The 21,250-nt window shown below is 34.6% G+C and overlaps 1 protein-coding gene across 1 annotated transcript in view; it reads left to right on the top strand.

The window, feature by feature from the left end:
- The window catches only part of LOC142341239 (uncharacterized), a 59,078-nt gene that overhangs the window by 12,974 nt on the left and 24,854 nt on the right, over window positions 1-21,250 (top strand). The window contains exons 3-6 of the mRNA XM_075392159.1: window positions 736-856; window positions 8,389-8,589; window positions 11,457-11,603; window positions 18,368-18,865. Of these exons, the coding sequence (XP_075248274.1) occupies window positions 736-856; window positions 8,389-8,589; window positions 11,457-11,603; window positions 18,368-18,865 (967 nt within the window). The remainder of the gene's footprint in view (window positions 1-735; window positions 857-8,388; window positions 8,590-11,456; window positions 11,604-18,367; window positions 18,866-21,250) is intronic.

The raw sequence follows: 21,250 nt of genomic DNA, 5'->3' as shown, positions 1-21,250 counted from the left end.
CCCAATTTCGCAGTACGCTAAGATTTGGACCACATACGTGTTTTTAATAGATATTAAGTTTAAAAAGAATAAATAGTTTGGAACAAAAAATCAGTCAGAGTTTTTATTCTCCCTACTAGACAGCTACACCCGTGTCAGGAAGCCACGAAGTCTTCCAATAACACTTGTATTTTAACCGGAGAGATGACGTCAATCCGTCAAACAGTACAGAATAATGTTACGATTGAAGACCCGGACTGGACGGCAAGTCAATATCAGTACTGGGCAAGTCTTATATCAGTACTGATTCAGAGTTATGATCATGTCACTTTTTTACACTTGTCAGTATAAATGCAAGTCTTTTCCAAGATGTGCAAGTCTAAAAGCAAATCTTGGCAAAGACTTGGAAGGTCTCTAAGACGTCAAAAGTAGCTGAAAAACATCAAAAATAGTCGAAAAAACGTCAAAAGTAGCTCGAGCTATCAGTTAACACGTAATTCGTTCCGTTCTCAGATTGAATAACTCCTTGAGACACAGTAGCCTCCGTTTGAACACAAAATATCTTTATTTCACTTTTGGTCGGCTCAACATCTCCCGGAGCCGAGATTTTGACAACTAACTGGCGTTTTTTTGAGGGGGAGGGGGGATGGATAATGTGCGGAGAAGTTCATTGCAAGGAACTAATTCTTCCACAATAATTCTGCACTTTTCTCGCATAAATTCCAAATGGAAAATTAACAAAGATTTGTGTTGTAGATTATTGTTGTCAACACAACAACTCGATTGTTTGATGCGGTTGACGAGGATTCAGTCTATGAGCAAACTGTGAAAGTGCTTCAGATATTGACGGTTATTTCTGCAGCATTTGGATTTGTGGGCAACATTTTAGGGATGATCTTTGATTTAACTGCAAAACTTTGAAAAATATTTTTTGGCCGTATCGTACAATTATCACTCTCTCAAAATAAATACCCGTATAGACTTTAGATATTGCTCAAAACTTCCGAATTGCAGTGCATATTTTTGACAAAGACACTGAGAGCGGTAATAATAAAACTTTCACCGCTAAAAACCTCAAATCGCACGACAATAATTCTCTAAAATATTAAAAAGTCACTGCAAATCTCTTAGTGGTGAATTTTTCTAAGTTATGACTTTGTAAGAAATGAGGTCCAAGTTTTTATTTTTACCGCCAAAAACAGCTTATCATATAAAAATTCAATGCATATGTTTCATAAAAAAGTGTGAATTTAACTCAAATACAAAGAGAAATATAATATTTTAGTAGGAGATCAGATTCTCGAACGTTGTTGCGTAGCTCCTTTTCGTCAAAGAATACCAGCAAAAGTGCTGAAAAAAATTTGGCCGCTAAAACCTCAAATCTTACAAAATGTTACTTTTAAAAACTGAAAAAACATACAAAAGTTTTGTCGCTAAAGATTCGGGGTTTGAGGCATGAAACACTTATTTTCGCCACTAACCTGCTTGAGGCGCCAAACGGAAGTGATCTCTGATCAGACTCTTGCCCAGACTTTTATTCCAAACTGGCATAGACCCGTCCCAGACCCTTGTCCAGATGTTTGTGCTCTGGAATTGTCTCTGAATCAATAGATGAACTTAGACAGCCTTCCATTAAAAAAAAAACTTCCTGATGTGCAGTAATTCAAAATTCCTTGCAAAGGCTACAAGCAATTGCTATCAGCTGCACCTCTTGGTTTTCACCAGCGCCATAAGATTTTAATTGAGACTCTCAATGATGAGACTCTGAGCCAACATCTCCTAGTAGAAAGTGCTAAAAAATGAAAAAGATGCCCACGAAATGGTTTCTGAGTAGACAGACAAAATTGCTCTCGAAATATTTCGTGATCCGACTCATATACGCTTGAATGTGGTTTTGATCAGACCAGCCCTGACGGAAGTGACCTCTGATCCGTCCAAAATCAGACAAGTATGCAGATTTTTTTTCGTGCTCGAACCAACTTTCAGACCCTGTAAAAATAGGTCTGCCTGGGCCGAGGTTTCGCACTCAATCCGCCTCTAATTAGCAGGGATTAGGGTGTAATGCCTATTCCACTCCTATTTATAGGGGAAAAGAGGGAAAGAGTGTAATTTTTTTTAAAAAAATACACTTTATTTACACTCTTTTCTCCACTCTTTTTACACTCTTTGCAAAGAGTGTAATTTGGGGCGGACTGATAAAAAATTACACTCTTGCACAATTACCAATATAACCAAATTGACACATCTGATGCAAGTGTCAGTTGGCGCAATGATTAATGCAGACAATGAAAGTAACATGTTCGACAGGGGAAGATGGGGGATCAATCTTCATTACCTCCTTCCACCTTAATTTCTTAAAAATTACACTCTTATTTTTTACTTTCTTCCACCCTTAATTAAGAGGAGAAATAGGGGTGTAATTTTTAAATTTATACACTCTTTACACTCTTTCCCCGTTATTTTTTGGGAAAATCCTCGGCCCAGGTGGAAACAAACAGTGTTCGTTGGGTCGTTTCACTTCCATCTGGCACCTCAACTTGGGTAGTCATCGCAATTCTTACATACATTCTGCGAAATTCTTACCAGACGGGATACACGCCAACCCGAAAAACACACAACAAACACAGATAGAGCGCATATTAGGTTGCAATTCCAAACCAGCCATCCGGGTCGAGAAAAAATTGGAAAAATATGTAAGATAAGCGGTGAAAAGTTAGTTTTTTCACCGCAAATTTCGTACATAATTTTGCGACGAAATGCGGTGAATGCGGTGAAATTATGTAAGTTCACCGCTAGAGAAAGCGGTGACCTTACAAAAAATCACCACAATTCACTGCTAAAATATGTAATTTCACCGCCCTTACAAGTTTTCGAACCTCTCACCTCCTGCATGTCATCCACTTCTTCTTCCACTGCGCCATCTCTCACTAACTTCTGTTATTTTTGTTTTGAATATAAATGAAATTCATTCTTCTTTCTGTAAAACATACGCGGTGAATTTTTGTAAGATTTGAGATTTTTAGCGATGAAATTACATATTTTAGTGGTGAAATGTGGTAATTTTTTGAAAGTTCACCGCTTACTCTAGTGGTGAAATTACATAAATTCACCGCTTAGAAAAAACTGTCAAAAATATGTAAGAATCACAGAGGTAGTTTTAGTGTGAGGGTAAATCTAACAATTCCTGCCTTACTCCCCATTAATTTCACCGCATTTTTTGCTGATCTCACACAATTTTAACTATTTTTTTCTAAGCGGTGAATTTATGTAAGTTCACCACTAAGTTGAGCGGTAAGTTTATGTAATTTCACCGCATTGACCGCTTATCTTACATAATTTGGACACTTTTTTCGAAGCGGTGAATTTGTGTAATTTCACCGCTAAATTCAGCGGTGAAATTATGTAATTTCACTGCTACCAGGCGATAAAGGTTTTTTTCACCGCATTCACCGCCTGATTTATGTAATTTCACCGCATTCACCGCTTATCTTAGATTATTTTCTGCTGAATGGCGGTGACACCTCGACCCGGGCAGCCGATTCATGACCTGTGATTAGACATAAGTGCGCACAAAATATCTTCCGTCCTCAAAGTATATTCAAAATTGTCGCTAATCAGAATAAATTGCGCGTCAATTATTTTATTTTTGAGATTAAAATTGTGGTAAGTCATTTTCAGGTCCATACAAAAATCATCAGTTGTTGGTGATCAAATTCAGTTGTTTTTCAGATCTAAATCTGATCAGCTATTAAAAAAGCTCTTTGTGATCAAACTCAGCTGCGCTCAATTATTTTACTCTATTTAGGTGATTGACAACTGTTAGCGAGCAATCCTCTTGGTTATGATCAGTTTCAACAGATTTCTAGCAGACTGATCAAAATTTGGAATAAAACGTATGCCAATGTCAGAGTCAAAAGCTCTTTAGAAACAACTACAGACAAATTTTCACGAAAGATTTATTTTATCTTGCTGTGATGACAGCTACTCGCGCTTATAACCGTTTCTGTTCGGGACTCCTTGCATTCTAAAATGTCTTAAATTGATATCTGATTAGACCTGCTTTCTCTCGAAGTTGTCTGCAATCACACCCAGATGCAGACAAATCTACCAATGATGAAAAACCCTAATTTTGGGCACCTATGAGAAGATAGATTATCTAGCGCAGAATGCAATGACTCGTGAAATTTTTTTTGATCAGAACTCAATTCAGTCTGTGCTCTAAGCCTCATTCCCACAAACATCTTTACATAAAAATTACACATATAGAGACACATACACGCGTTCGGTTCTACATACAAGCTCAGATATGCAAACAAACCAACAATAGCCAATAAAACCAACTAACAAAGCACAGCAGTTATGTAAAATATAATGTTCCCCAAAAAAAGTTTGCCGGGAGCTCAAAAACGATTTATTTACGTACGATAGAACGAAGGAAAAACCCGTCGTTACAAACTCATAGATACACGCAACAAGCTGGCTCGTGCGAGTCTGTGTAGAGCACAGTCTATTCCAACATAGCTCTCAAGGTTACATAAAAAACCATTATTTCCTATCAGAGAAACCGTTGGGAGTATCCGAACGCAACTTATATGCATTGGAGAAAAACAGTTTTGCACTAAAACATATGCAGTTTTTTTCGGCAGACAAAAACGAATTTTCTTTAGCACATTCTAGAAAGACAAATGTATTATAATTTGAAAAACACAGACGCAGACAGCCGTAAAAGAAAACACATCACAACCATTACACTCGCAAACACAAACACATGCAAATACAAACTCAAATGCATCACCATTAATTTATGTCTTTTCTGTTTTTTTGCTAACTAACAAGGTGTGGACGTTTTGAGGCAATTGTTTTGGTAATAAAACTATTGACACTATTGAAATAAAACTCTTTGAAAGTACTTTCGCCAAAACTCTTTGTCATTTTTGATGTTTTGTTAGCATAATGAAAATATTATTTTTTTAAAAAAATCCGCAGATATGATAATTTTAGGTTATGCACAAACTCAAGGCCGCAATTTGTCAGAAAAAATGGGTAATTTATCTAAGTTTTCACAATTTCTGACAGTTTATGCTCTCTGCCTCTCTTTTTGTGTCAAAAATTTATAGCAGCTAACTCTCTCAGGCTAACTCTCTTTCTTTCTTTCGCCTCTTACACTAAAATACCACACACATTATTCACACGCACTCTTATTTATCCACCCACACCAACGCCCACACACACACACACAAAAACAAAAACAAACAAACAAAAAAACGGACACAAAAAAAATTTGGTATTTCTTTTGCAACTGACTTTCACCTATCATTCGCATTGTTTTTTTGTTTTGTTTGTTTTTTTTCCTAAAAACTAGTTGTGGTCTTTGTGATGCAATTGTGGCGGTAATTGAAAAATTGGCGCTAAATTATGAAACTAGCGTTTCAAACATTTTGTCAGTCTTAATTTTTCATGAGCACAAAGGTTTATTTCGTTTTTATCTAAATCTCGCAGATGTATTACCAGCTAAAATCAGTAAACACAATTTTCGTTTTGAAATTATAACCACAATTTGCATCAACTATTAAATAATTTTTTCTTATTTTCAAGATTTCAGAGTTTTTGTGCTCTGAATCAACTTGTGTGTAAAATGTGAGGGAACCTTATAGGCTGTTTTTAGTGTTATTGAAAAAATAGGTTATCATTGAGTTTTAATCTGTGACTTTTTTAAAGAAAAATAAAAATTTAAGAATTTTTATGTGAACCGGAAAAGAAAAGAAACATTTTTCATCTATAAAAAAATTTCAGAATCAATAATCTAATCAGTTTTCCAATTTAGAGAAATGTGAACAATATGGAAATATTCAATTCGAAGAGCACTCTCGAATCAGAGAAAATTGTAAAATTATATTCTCCCAATTTTCAAAACTATGATTATTTTTATTATGTTTTTTAACCTGCCGATCAATAGAATCTTACTCTCAAAACGTATTGCCAGTTTACTTCAAATGATCTGCTAGCGAAAGACAACATAGAGAATACAAAGAAAAAACTCGTTCACGCGCGAACCCTATAAAACAAAATGCACAAACCTAAAAATGTGAAAGTAAGAGGAACCCATTTGCAAACACATACATATACAACAGAATGGACGCCTTCACATATAACAAACTTAAAAAGGCACACAAATGAAACTAATAATTGAAGCACAGCAAGTGAAGATCAAATAATTGATTATCATCAAACGGCCAAAAATGCAACTATTTTCATCGAGCTCGAAAAATGATCTGAGTTCATTCATACCAAACCGAGTAAGCTCTTGAGCAGGTCGCTACTTTTTCATTGCATCGTTTCAAAGAATGACCAGTTTCATCAGAGTGTTTTGAAAATTAATGAAAAGGTTTTTCAGATCTCTTCTGATCTCCTGACACCAGCTTTCTAAGCATATAACTTTTACGCCCCTAAATTGCACCTGCCATTTTTTACATAGTAACGTGCTATATAACAACTCATAAATTACAACAAGGCAAAATTGTAATAGAGGCCAAAATAGAATAGATCCGATTTTTCTCTTTTTACGGACTGCAAGATCTCGTGTGTCTGCTTCTAAAAAAATTGAACTTTCTCCAACAATTGATTTTACTTTTAATAAACCAAATATCATATCATTCATACAACCACATTCCACACTTTCACAAGCAACAGCATCCACAAAAACTTCACAACGAAGAAAAACTTTTACCACAACCGTGCTTGTCAACTACATTACGGCATACACAAATGTTAAGAAAAATGGGATTCTTTCTGTTTAGGCTCCCAGCTTAGTAGGCGCATATTATTTGCTTCCCCAGACGTACTTGCCATTTTTTGAACAAAGATTTACTATGTAATAGCACGTGCTCTGCAACCGGAGGGGGGGGGGGGGGCAAACGGATTCCCCCCCCCCCCCCCCCCCCGGTTGCAGAGCACGTGCTATTGCATAGTGCAGCTTGCAGCTTTAAAATTCAGCCTAATATGCTTTTTCAAAAATGACAGTGGCTTTTAATATATGTTATACGTCATCAAATACCAATTGAAACGTGAATGTTGTTGTTGTAGCCTTTAGTACACTCACATTTAAATTTTAGTGCATTATTTTTAGTGCAAATTTTAGGGAACCAAATATGTTAGATGAAAAAATTTCAAAGCAAGATTATTCAATGAAATCTAACATTTTATCAGCAGAAGTGCTAATAACTTAAATGAGTACTTTGAAGTTAAGAAATAGCTTATTTTAGCAGCTGTATTTTGTACAGATAGTTTTTTTCTGGAGTTATGTTCTTGAGAAAATTCCAGTACAAATCAACTAATCAAACTAAAAGCGTCAACCAACAGTTTTCTAAGACAAAAAGGATTTGAAAGAGTATAAACTTTCTCCTGAAGGGAATTAAATTCTCAAAACAAATTTAGAACACTGCTTAAAAAGCTTCTGGTATAGCAATTAAAGCTTAAACTATTCGAAAAAAACACCAGCTACTTCACAAAAAAAGTTTTATGCTCAACAGAATACTGAAACTTTTGTTTTCTGTTAAAATATTGTACCGGTGAAATAGAGTGTATATATTTAACCTGAATTGTAAACCTCAAACACCTGGTTATGAAAGCATGCAAATTCTGAAAACATCCTTAACAGTACTAGATACACGCAAGCACCCGAACTCACAAAGAGTGGACACACACGCACACACGTGCACACACATACACACAAAAAACACACACACACATACGCACAGACACACACACACACACACACATAAACACACACAGACACACACGCGCACTTTGGGAACCGGACTGATGAAATTTCTTTTCAACCTTACAGCAAATACAACAAAGACATATGGAACAACCAGCTTTAGACCAGTCAGCAATGGGAACCACTAAGCTGCTGAAATTGATAGCACCGAACTAAAATAAACCGAATTTAAACGAACACGCACTCACGTACACACACACAAGATTAAAAAATTCTCTATTACTTGATAATTTAATAGAGGGGAAACTTTAACGGGTAACTTTATGCGCGCATCCAGATGTTGCATTCATTGCTTTGATTTTAAATAGTATAAGAAATTGAAGGCTTTAATCATCACGAGCAATTTTTATTCCACTTAATTACAGGTATCGATGTTACGGCATAGCTTTCATGGGACTCTAACCCCCCATTAGAATTTGAGTATGAAACTATGATCAAAATCATACCTTGCATCGTTTCTGCGGTCCCCGAGTGTATAGTTGATTTTTGTTCTCCTTTTCTGAAAAAAGTTTTTCTTTGTTTCTAGGATAACGAGAGACTAAACTAATTTGATTGACAAAATTCTGTAAAAAAATATAGATCCATAACAGTTTCTGACTAGCAAAGAGACCATTCTTGATGCTGATCAGCCTACTTGACAGCCGACCACTTTCCACAGAGGAGTTCTGGACAGACGTTTATAAAATGTTTGGCTGTGGCGGACTCCATCTCAGGGTTCCAGGACGGAATTGTGGAAATGTTGCTGCCTCTCATTGGGATTGATTTGTTCCTGGTTAACGAATTCGGTTGTCGATTCCTCGGATGGTGCACGTTTTGGACATCGATTTCCGGTGAGCCGAAAAATTATTGCTTATAAGGGAAATATCAAAATCAAGTCAAAATTTTGGAAAAAAGAAAAACTGAGTAAGAAGAAAACAAAAAAACGCTGCCTCTGCACCCGCACTTGAGTCTCAAAGCATTTCAGCTCTGAACACCAGCACTTTTCATGGGTAAAAATTTCATTAAGTTCTGAAAAATTGCATCTCTAAAATAATTTAAGTTTCTTTAAGAGCAGTTTTTCCTCATTATGATTATATTGAGCTCATAGAGTTCGCCCTGGCTAAATTTATCCTGTAGTCTGAAAATTACCCATGTCCCAAAAATAAGTCTGAGCAGAACGCCACAACTTTGTAACTAATAATTGGTAATTACTATAGTAGCATACACAATATTTATACATAAGCTAGTTTGTAAGCAATTACCACAAAGCCCATTTAGTTTAGTGGTTACAACTTGCTACGGAAATTAAATGCTACAAGTTCCCACGCGGAAGTTCGAATCGCATATAAAGCAAACTATGTTGGTGGGAGTTAAGCTAAATTTATTATTTTTCGTGAAGTAAATTTCCATCAGAAATCAAGACTGCCAGTGTAAATTGTGACACGAACACAGTACTGACCATACAGAAAAAAAAACATAATTTCTCTGGTTCAGCGCTGATTTGCTCTGCCACCATCCTCCGGGTAATAGTCTTAATGTAAGCTTTATCAGAAAAACTACCAGATAATCTCACTGCGCCTCAAAAAGATCTTTGCATAAAGCTAAGTTGACGTCCCAAGCAGCAAAAACAGAGAACTAATATACTTCTCTCAAAAGAGCGATAATATAGGGGTGCATTTATAGGAAGTATTATTAAATCATTCAGATTTATTATAAGTTTCTATTTGACGCTCAATTGTAGACTTCGAAGAGACATGAATTTCCTTCAAAGACCAGACTAGTTTTTTACCTTATTTTCACAAAACGTATTTCAATAGCTTAATACCGGAATAACAATACAATTTTTTTAGACAAAAACTCGGGACTTCTAAATCGATGTTTTGTGATGAAAGTATGTGTCGTTTCTCAGAAATTCCAGTGAGCTTGAAAAAATTTCTAAAAATGCGTCCAGTTGAACTGCTGATAGCTAAACTGTCACAAAAAATCCGTTTTGATATAAAACAAGAAAAAAATCTGGAGGAATTTAAAACATAATACTGGATGAAAACAGTTTGAAATCAGACGATACTTACAAGTAAGATACGGCATGAGCTCAGTTATTGAAAAAATATATGGGTATATGGAAATAAAGACTATATTGTTTTCGGTCATCATGAAGTAAAAACGAGCATAAAATGATTGTCAGTTTTGCGAACAAAAATCGACCATGCTTGTTGATGTTTTTGTTCTGATGGACTAAATGATATTTTCGGTCTTTGCATCGTGAATTTAAGATTTCTGTCAATATGGTAAGGAAAAACAAGTGAAGTAAAACTATGAATCGTATGCTTTAGAAGACTCAAACAAGAAAATAACCATGATTCAATGCTCGCAAGTGGTCACCATTGTGCTAGAAAGTGCAATTAAAAGAACCTTGAAATGACCAATCAGACGGGTTCCAACTCGCTCGACTATGGTCCAGCTAACCTGACAGAGCCGACAAACACATTGATAAGTTTTCTCATACTGTAAATAAATAAATTTAAATGTTTTTCACACTCCGCTGAAATTACGGAACTTAAAAATTGTAATCCAAAATTTCAATATTATGAAAAAAGCTAAATAGAGACAAGTTTGCCTTCATTTTTTCAACCAGCTTGAATCGAATTTCATCAAAGCTTTGTAACATAACAAAAAAATGATCAGGACTAAGTTGCCAGCTCAAACAAAATCTGGGGTCTATTGTCAGTATGTTGACATTTCGAAGGGTTGTTTGTGTTAACTTGCTGCATTTGAGGCTGAAGTATCTGAGCTATAGTTCTCAGTTCGCTGGTGAAAGTTCATCAAAGTTTACTTAGTTGCCCAAAGGTAGAATTTTTAAAAACAGTGATTTTTTGAGTTAATCTCAATTAGTGAGTCTAACAACCGATTTTGCCACTCTGGGGCAGAAGTTTTTGTACTATGAAAAGTATTGAGTTTTTTCAATCGAAATAAAGCGATCTTGCGCGAAAAGAAGGGCTCCACATGCCCAATGTTGGGCTTATGATATGAACTAGCACGATTTAAAATTTACTTCAGAACATGATATCATCACATAACGCGGTACTTTCCCCAGAGAAAAATTGACCCAGAAAATGCGAACAGAACTACTTGGAGAATCAAGGTTGAATAATAGATAGCAAGTCAGTAATTCAGTAAGTCCTTTGTTAAAATCTGATGAATGCAAGCTTAAGACATATATACATTGAAAATTTGTTGTTGACGCCCCCGGAGTTTGATAACAGCGCAATTCAGTCAAGAACCATTATATTTTCATTATGAATATTATAATTACAATTCTTCTTGTCATGACGTTTTTTTTATCATGGCTGTACTGAATTTCAAATGCAAAAACGTGTCTTTGTCTTTGAAGACTGATTTATAAACGTGTCTTTGTCTGTGAAGACCGATTTATAAACGTGTCTTTGTCTGTGAAGACTGATTTAAAAACGTGTCTTTGTCTGTGACGACTGATTTATGAACGTGTCGCGCTGTCTGCGAAGCATGATTTATAAACGTGTCGCTGTCTGCGAAGCATGATTTATAAACGTGTCGCTGTCTGTGAAGTATGATTTATAAACGTGTCACTGTCTGCGAAGCATGATTAATTTGCCAGGCGAGCGAAATCTGTTCCAGGTAATTGTAAATTTTAGTGACCGTTCAACAGCGGTGACATAGTTTATGCTATCTCCTGTAACAGTCAAAGGTGTGACAGGGACAGGTACACCTTCGGCGACAAGTGATAGAAGTGTCGGCGACGGACTTTCATCAACGGTTTTGATACCCGGACTCAACGATTCAATCGATGAAAATGAAAACACCCAAAGGGAGATTGCAGACACCCCCCGTCAGATTAGTCGTCAACCCAGAGACCCACTGCAGATCGCCAGCACCATATTAAAACCAAACACGAAGAAGAATGTCAGAGGCCATAAAAGCATCTACAACTCGATACTAAACCACGCTATATTGAACACACATTTAAAACTACACGACGAACCCCCGCAGTCGGATAAGTCGTCAACAATCTAACAAACTATGCAACTGTAACTATGCAACTGTAAACCCATATAGTACACTGTTCCCCCCCCCCACCGTGCTGCTCGTTATCACCGCTTTACATATATCTATAAAATCGTTATCAACGCTTTATATCTATTGACTATATCGGTACATAATGATACGTTCCAATTTTTTAATCTGAGATGAGACTTATTTGAAAATTTCTATTCAGTAATTAGACTTGGTCTGCTCCGACTGACGAGTGGATTTGGCTTGCTCTGTGCAGATTGAGATAATTTACAACAATTCATATGGATTGTGAATCGTTGCTTAGACAACAGCACGTTCAGAAACTGTTCTTCGCAGACAGCGACACGTTCATAAATGAGACTTCACAAGTAGCGACACGTTCATAAATGAGACTTCACAGATAGCGACACGTTCATGAATGAGGCTTCACAGACAGCGACACGTTTATAAATCATACTTCACAGAAAGCGACACGTTTATAAATCATACTTCACAGACAGCGACACTTTTATAAATCAGTTTTCGCAGACAACGACACGTTTATAAATCAGTATTTGCAGACAACGACAGTTTTATCAATTTTAATTCCCATTCTTGGCATAAACTCTCTAGCATGATTTTATTCTACACAGAAAGAATTGGGAGTTTTTACTTGGTTTCTCATGATTCCGTAATGGCAACAATTGAAATACTCTCTTTCAGTTCTGCAAGGCTCGGCGGCCAAACTCCGGGCCTCCAAAATCTAAGTTTTTGGCCATACTAAATCTTCATTTCGAACCACAAAAAATTTCACATTTCGCTTTTTCTCAATTTTTAAAATACCACCTAACATTTTTCGATTGTATTTCTAAATATAATTGAAACCGAATCTCCATAGACCTTTTACCCTGCATTCGGGCACAAACGCCTTTGCTCCATGGAACTGAAATTTTGGTTCTAATGTAAACAAAGAATGAGTAGATACTTTAATAGATAAACATATTATACGAAGAAAAAGTTCTATCGAAGAAGAAGTGAAGCACGCATTAAGTAAAAGGCAATTGTAAGGGGTAAAGGCAATAAAAATCTCGACCAAATTTTTTTTTTGGTATAAGTTCTCTTTATCTTAAAAAAATTTGAATTTACGATAATGTCAACTTCATCAAGCAATAAATACGTGATTACGTTTATTTGTCTACCATCTGACCGGCAAAAATTGTTTTATATAACAAAAACATTTAAAAAAAGCATTTTTAATGTCGATCACAATTATAGGACCGTGTAACTGTTTATTTCTTCTTTGTCTAATAACAGATCTTAAAATAGAGCGTTTTAACATTTGGAGGGTTATCTATCAAAAATATTTTATTCTCTTTTTCTTACCCTAGAAGTTAATCCCGGAATAAAAACATTTTGTTTTGTCCCATTGGCTGAGAGATAATGAGATTTATTGATCCCTAGATATAATGATTATTTATTGAAATACTTGAGAGACTTGTGAGACATTTCAATTCTGAGGAACCAAATGTTTTTATTTGAAAATTTCTGCAAATTACCCAATTCTGAATTTAAGACGAAAAACATCAACTGAAATGCAATGTTTTGCTAAAAAGGATTTCAAATAAAACAAAGTATTCACTTTTGAGTATCAGCTGGCTAAACTGTTTTAATCAATTGAATCAATTTTATTGTTTAAATCAACTCCTGGTTAACTTTACTTTGCATGGGACATAAAAAATGCTGTTCCTTTAAACTGGTTTATCAGTAGACAGAAAATGACAACAAAAACTCAAACTAAATAAAATTTTTTTTTGTATTGAGAACTGTTACTTTGAATGAAATGAAGGCAATCCAGGCAGGAACTTAAATTTAGAGCTTCTTTTTGAGCTATTTTGAAGATAATAATTAATTTAATCTGCCTATTTCTATTTCTTCCCAGTATCAAAATAGCTTATTCTGGAAAATTATAGCCTCACATTATATATATATATATATATATATATATATATATATATATATAAATAAAACATATATAAATGAATATATATATATATATATATATTCATTTATATATATATATATATATATATATATATATATAAATATATATATATATATATATATATATATATATATATATAAAGCAAGCGCAGGAATTTTTCTAAGTTAATAATCTCGGCGCCCGGGCCGAGGAATTTGGCCAAAATTATGTAAGATCAGCGGCAACTAGCGTTGACAAATTGGAAAATTCACCGCAACTTTTTAAATAACTTTGCGTTGAATGCTTTGAATTTAAAGACAAAAATTAAACGCATTCAACGCAAAATTATGTAAGAAATGGCGGTGAATTTTCCAACTTGTCAACGCTAGCTGCCGCTGATCTTACATATTTAGCGTTGAATTTAGTGTAGATCTTACATATTAAGCTTAGAATTCAGCTTAGATCTTACAAATTTTTGCGTTGAATTTAGCGTTGATCTTACAAAAAATCAAAGCGCTTACTTGAACTATTGGCCTCTAATTGCGTAAGGGACACAAACTACTGACCTCCTGCTTGCTTGTTGCCTCTTCTACCATTTTGCCACAGTACCTTGGTTTCCTTAAGAGCCGCAATCCTTATAAAGCGTCGATCTTACATATTTTGCGTTGAACTTAGCGTAGATCTTACATATTTTGCGTTGATTTTAGTGTAGATCTTACATATTTTTGCGTTGAATTTAACGTAGAACTTGCATATATTTTGTTTAATTTAGCGTAGATATTACATATTTTTCGTTGAAATCAGCAGCGATCTTACATATTTTGGCGCTGAATTAAGCTTAGATCTTACACGTTATGCGTTGAGTTTAGCCGAGATCTTACATAAATTCAACGTATGCAACGCATTCACCATGTGAGGCGTACTGGCCAAAAATTTAATTTTTTCAAAGCTTTGAAAAAAATTGAATTCCTAAAATGGTCTGAAATGGTTTTTGCACCGTAAGAGAGCACTCAAAGTTTATTTTTGCTGACTTCATTTTTCTCACTTGTGCAGTATAGGTGTCGAAACAGTAAAAAAAAAATTTTTGGGAGAAAAACTTGAAAAAATTTGAAATCGTAAAATGGTCTGAATTAGATTTTGCACTATAAAAGAGCACTAAAAGATGATTTTTTTCTGACTTCATGTTTCTCATCTTTGCAGTATAGGGTTCGAAACAGTGAAAAAAAATGATTTTTTGAAAAAAATCGAAAAAGTTTTTGGAATCGTAAAATGGTCTGAAACGGATTTTGCACTATAAAAGAGCACTAAAAAAGTGATTTTTTTTGCTGACTTCATTTTTCTCACTTGTGCAGTATAGGTGTCGAAACAGTAAAATATTCTTTTTTCGAAAAAAGAAAAAAATTGAAATCGTATTATGGTCTGAATTGGATTTTGCACTATAAAAGAGCACTAAATAATGATTTTTTTTACTTCATGTTTCTCATCTTTGCAGTATAGGTTTCGAAAAAAAAGTTTTGAAATCGTAAAATGGTCTGAAACGGATTTTGCACTATAAAAGAGCACTAAAAGTGATTTTTTTTTGCTGACTTCGTTTTTCTCACTTGTGCAGTATAGGTGTCGAAACAGTAAAAAAATTCTTTTTTCAAAAAAAACTAGAAAAAATAGAAATCGTAAAATGGTCTGAATTGGATTTTGCACTCTAAAAGAGCACTAAAAAATGATTATTTTCTGACCTCATGTTTCTCACCTTTGCAGTATAGGGTTCGAAAGAGTGACAAAAATTTATTTTTCGAAAAAAAAATTGAAAAAGTTCTGAAATTGTAAAATGGTCTCAAATGGATTTTGCACTATAAAAGAGCACTAAATAATAATTTTTTTTTACTTCATGTTTCTCATCTTTGCAGCATAGGGTTTGAAAAAAAAAGTTTTGAAATCGTAAAATGGTCTGAAACGGATTTTGCACTATAAAAGAGCACTAAAAGTGATTTTTTTTGCTGACTTCATTTTTCTCACTTGTGCAGTATAGGTGTCGAAACAGCAAAAAAATTCTTTTTTCGAAAAAAAACTAGAAAAAATAGAAATCGTAAAATGGTCTGAATTGGATTTTGCACTCTAAAAGAGCACTAAAAAATGATTATTTTCTGACCTCATGTTTTCTCACTTGTGCAGTATAGGTGTCGAAACAGTAAAAAAATTCTTTTTTCGAAAAAACTAGAAAAATTGAAATCGTATTATGGTCTGAATTGGATTTTGCACTATAAAAGAGCACTAAATAATGATTTTTTTTACTTCATGTTTCTCATCTTTGCAGTATAGGGTTCGAAAAAAAAGTTTTGAAATCGTAAAATGGTCTGAAACGGATTTTGCACTATAAAAGAGCACTAAAAGTGATTTTTTTTTGCTGACTTCATTTTTCTCACTTGTGCAGTACAGGTGTCGAAACAGCAAAAAAATTCTTTTTCGAAAAAAAACTAGAAAAAATAGAAATCGTAAAATGGTCTGAATTGGATTTTGCACTCTAAAAGAGCACTAAAATATGATTATTTCTGACCTCATGTTTCTCACCTTTGCAGTATAGGGTTCGAAACAGTGACAAAAATTTATTTTTCGAAAAAAAAATGAAAAAATTTTGAAATTGTAAAATTGTCTCAAATGGGTTTTGCACTATAGAAGAGCACTAAATAATGATTTTTTTACTTCACGTTTCTCATCTTTGCAGTATAGGGTTCGAAAAAAAAGTTTTGAAATCGTAAAATGGTCTGAAACGGATTTTGCACTATAAAAGAGCACTAAAAGTGATTTTTTTTGCTGACTTCAATCTTCTCACTTGTGCAGTATAGGTGTCGAAACAGTAAAAAATTCTTTTTTCAAAAAAAAACTAGAAAAAATAGAAATCGTAAAATGGTCTGAATTGGATTTTGCACTCTAAAAAAAGCACTAAAAAAGGATTATTTTCTGACCTCATGTTTCTCAACTTTGCAGTATAGGGTTCGAAACAGTGACAAAAATTTATTTTTCGAAAAAAAATTGAAAAAGTTTTGAAATTGTAAAATGGTCTCAAATGGATTTTGCACTATAAAAGACCACTAAAAGTGATTTTTTGCTGACTTCTTTTTTCTCACCCGTGCAGTTTAGGGGGTCGAAACAGTAAAGATTGGCGTTGAATGCGTTGAATTTATGTAAGATCTACACTAAATTCAACGCTAAATATGTAAGATCTACGCTAAAATTCAACACTAAATATGTAAGAATGGCGTTGAATGCAATGAATTTATGTAAGATCTACGCTAAATTCAACGCCAAATATGTAAGATCTACCCTAAAATTCAAAGCTAAAAATGTAAGTTCTACGCCAAAAATCAACGCAAAGAAGGTAAGATTGGCGTTGAAGGCGTTGAATTTATGTAAGATCTAAGCTAAAATCAACGCTAAATCTGTGAGATCTAAGCTAAAATTTCAATGCAAAATATGTAAGATTGGCGTTGAATGTGTTGAATTTATGTGAGATCTACGCTAAATTCAACGCTAAATATTGAATATCTACGCTTAGATTCAACGCTAAATATGTAAGATCTACGCTAAAATTCAACGCAACATTATGTCAGATTGGCGTTGAATGCGTCGAATTTATGTAAGATCTACGCTAAATTCAACGCCAAATAGGTAAGATCTACGCTAAAAATCAACGCTATATATGTAAGATCTACGCCAAAATTCAACGAAAAATATGTAAGATTGGCGTTGAATGCGTTGAATTCATGTAAGATCTACGCTAAGATCAACGCAAAGTATGTAAGATCTACGCTAAAATGCAACGCAAAGTATGTAAGATTGGCGTTGAATGCGTTGAATTTATGTAAGATCTACGCTAAATTCAACGCTAAATATGTAAGATCTACGCTAAAATTCAACGCTAAGAATGTAAGATCTACGCCAAAATTTAACGCAAAGTATGTAAGATTGGCTTTGAATGCGTTGAATTTATGTAAGATCTACGCTGAAATCAACGCTAAATATGTAAGATCTACGCTAAAATTCAACGCTAAATATGTAAGATCTACGCCAAAATTCATCGCAAAATTATGTAAGATTGCCGTTGAATGCGTTGATTTTATGTATGATCTACGCTCAACTGTAGATCTTACATAAATTCAACACATTCAACGCCAATCTTACATAATTTTGCGTTTTTTAGCGTTGACAACTCGGCCCGGGCGTTCGTAATTTGAAAGTTAACTGTTTGAATCTGATAGTGCTGCATTTGCACGCAGACACCATAGTTATCTCCTAGACCAAACTGACCTCTGTACAGAAGATGCTACACATCAAATTGAACTCAGACCTGATCACGTCCGGAAAATTAATTATAATTTTTTGAACTCGAATTGTTTTGCTGACTATGTAATTCGAGCGCAGAATTTTCCTGTGTACGCTGGAAGATGGTCCCTTTTACCAAAGCCACGTACACCTGGGCATCGGGTGCTCGAAGTACTTAGTGCGGGAAAAATTGAAATGCAAATTTTTAGCCCGGATCCCAACGTGTTAATAAGGGTTCACTTTGCTCTTCAACCTAGATTGCGACCCTTCAATCAGATTTTTTTATTTTTTCTTTTTTTCAGCCAGCTACATTCTGACTGCGACAGCTTTTGACAAAATTTTTGCACTTTTCAAACCAGTTTGGTACAAACAAAACTCAACACCTCGCGTTGCCAACACTATCTCAACTTTAATTTGGATCATCATTGCGATTCTAACTTTTCCCATTTTTCTCGAGTACGATTTGCAAGATAGCTACTGTAACTTCTTAACTAACCCGTGGAGTCTGTTCAGTGAGTATATGGGCTTTCTCACAGTGTACTTGTTTCTAACTGGGGTGCTAATGCCGATATCAGCAGCAGGAATTGCAAACTTGGTTATCATTGTCAAACTTCGACAGAAAACACTCTCAGTTTCGAGAAGTGACAGAGAAGTGACAGTCTCGCTATTGGTTGTCTCCATCAGCTTCTTCATATGTCAGATGATCAACGCGTACTTCAGCATAGCAGTGATTAGTGCAGCTGATACAGATCCAAGCTTGGCTATGTTCTACAATTACGCTAAGGTGAATCAAGATGAGCGTTTTTATCATATATTAACATTGCAAATTCAACAATTTCGGCAGCGGCGTCATGCCCATAGTGGTGATATTCAGTATAACATTCCACAAAAATCTTTGCTATTGTTCCATTTTCTCCCGTTTTTTCCCATAAAAGTTCTTGTCATTGTGTACTGTGGTAAAATCAAGTTTGCCGTTTCTAATTTTAAGGAAAGGAAAAAACGGGAAAAAATTCTGGAGGCTGCAGTTGGATCGGATCTTTAAACATTAAGGTCACAAAAGCCCGGGGAGGGGACAGAAAATTCTCTCAAAAATTTTAGACAAAATCAAAAATGTCATCGAAGCACATTTAAGTAGGGAGGAGGGACTCAGAAGAGAAGCAGAGACAAATGAATTGTAAAAATTGTAATTTTTGTTGTTTGCATGTTTTTTTAATCGTTTTTACTACATTTATGTTTTCAAAGTTCTTATATTTGATAACTAAAAGATACATTAATTTTTAAGGCATATAGAATATCCAATCATGTATTTACTCAGGTTGAGGTGTGCGTTAATGATCAGACAATTAAAAATGCACAGGGGGCGGTGTAGTAAAAAGCATTTTTGATTACATGGACGAGCGCCCTAATAACGTCTGCCTACAATAACGAGCTTCCTAATGAAACTCTGCCTACATTCAGATCATCACCGAGTTAAATCATTAAAAAAGTAATTTCTGATCATTAACGTGCTAAATTCTGATCATTAACGAGATAAATTCGGAAAATTAACGAGCTAAATTCTGACCATTAAGGAGCTAAATTTTGATCTTTAACGAGAATAATTCTGATTATTGACGAGCTGAACTTCTGATCACCAAAGAGCTAAACTTTGATCATGAACGAGGTTATTTCTTTTGAGCACAGATTTTAGGATGATGATAATATAACATAAAGGTTAGGGAGTCAATTAGCGAGTCTTTTCATATCTTGAAACGAGCTTGTGCGAAAGACGAGCTAACGTCTGACCATGGCTGATTATCGTTTGAGTGGGTCTGATTATGGCAACAACAAAAACGAGTTAAAAAGGAGCACGTATGAAAAATGAACTTAAGTCTGATTTTATTCTGGATGGGTCTGATCATGGCTGATTTTAGTCTGGATAGGTCTGATCACTAACGCACAACTCAATATGAATAGCTTAAAAGGCATTTTTTATAATCTGATTATTTCAACTTAGAAGACAGTGATTACTTTAATGAAACAAAAACAATAAAGTTAAAGGTAACTCAAAATAACAAATATTAGGTTGTCGGGTTGTTCTTCCTTTGAAAACCCGGACAAAACACTGGAAAAAGAAATTTTGCAAAATTTTCAAAACTTTAACCAAAATTCGTTTTAACTTTGATGAAACAAACTTGCAACCTTAAGTTCTTTATCGATGAGAAAGTATTCCAAATGCCCAAAATAAAGCGATCTTGCGTGAACTGAAGCGCTCATGATGCCCAAAATTGGGCTTATGAAATGAATTAGCACAATTTAATTTTTAGTTCAGACCATGTTATCACCACATAATACGGTACTCTCCCCAGAGAAAAAAATCTCGAGTCAATTCGAAAATTGACCAAGAAAATGCAAAGAGCAGAAGTACTTAGAGAATCAAGGTTGAATAATAGATAGCAAGTCAGTAATTCAGTAAATCTTTTGTTAAAGTCTGATGATTGCAAGCTTAAGACATACACATATTGAAAATTTGTTGTTGACGCCTCCAAAATCTAAGTTTCTGGCAATACTTAATCTCAATTTCGAAGCACAAAAAATTTCTGAATTGTTTAAATACCACCCAACTTTTTTCCGTTGTATTTCTAAACATAATCGCAACCGAATCTCCACATACCTTTTCCACTGCATTCGCGCACAAACGCCTTTGCGTCACGGAACTAAAATTTTGGTTCTAACATAAACAGAGAACGTGTAGGTACTTTAATAGATAAATAGATCATACGAAGAAAAAGTTCCATAGAAGAAGAAGTGAAGCGCGCATTAAGTAAAAATCACAATTTGTAAAGGGTAAATGCAATGAAAATCTTGCCCAATATTTTTTCACAAACTGTGTTGGTATAAGTCCTCTCTATCTTTAAAAAATGTGAAATTACGATAATGTCAACTTTATCAAGCAGTAAATACGTGATTACGCTTATTTGTCTACCATGTTAGGCACCAAAATTGTTTATATAACAAAAACATAGCAAAAAAGCATTTTTTAAATGTTGATCAAAATTACAGGACCGTGTAACTGTCTAATTGTTCTTTGTCTAGCAACAGATCTTAAAATGGAGCGTTTTAAAATTTGGAGGGTTATCTATCAAAAAAATTTTATTCTCTCTTTTTTGACCCTAGAATTTTATCCCAGAATAAAAATATTTTGT

Source organism: Convolutriloba macropyga, chromosome 6 (genome assembly GCF_964194025.1).
Source record: "Convolutriloba macropyga chromosome 6, txConMacr16.3, whole genome shotgun sequence".
Taxonomy (NCBI): Eukaryota; Metazoa; Xenacoelomorpha; order Acoela; family Convolutidae; genus Convolutriloba; species Convolutriloba macropyga.
Note: the sequence above shows the minus strand (reverse complement) of the source record. Positions and strands in the feature narration are given on the sequence as shown.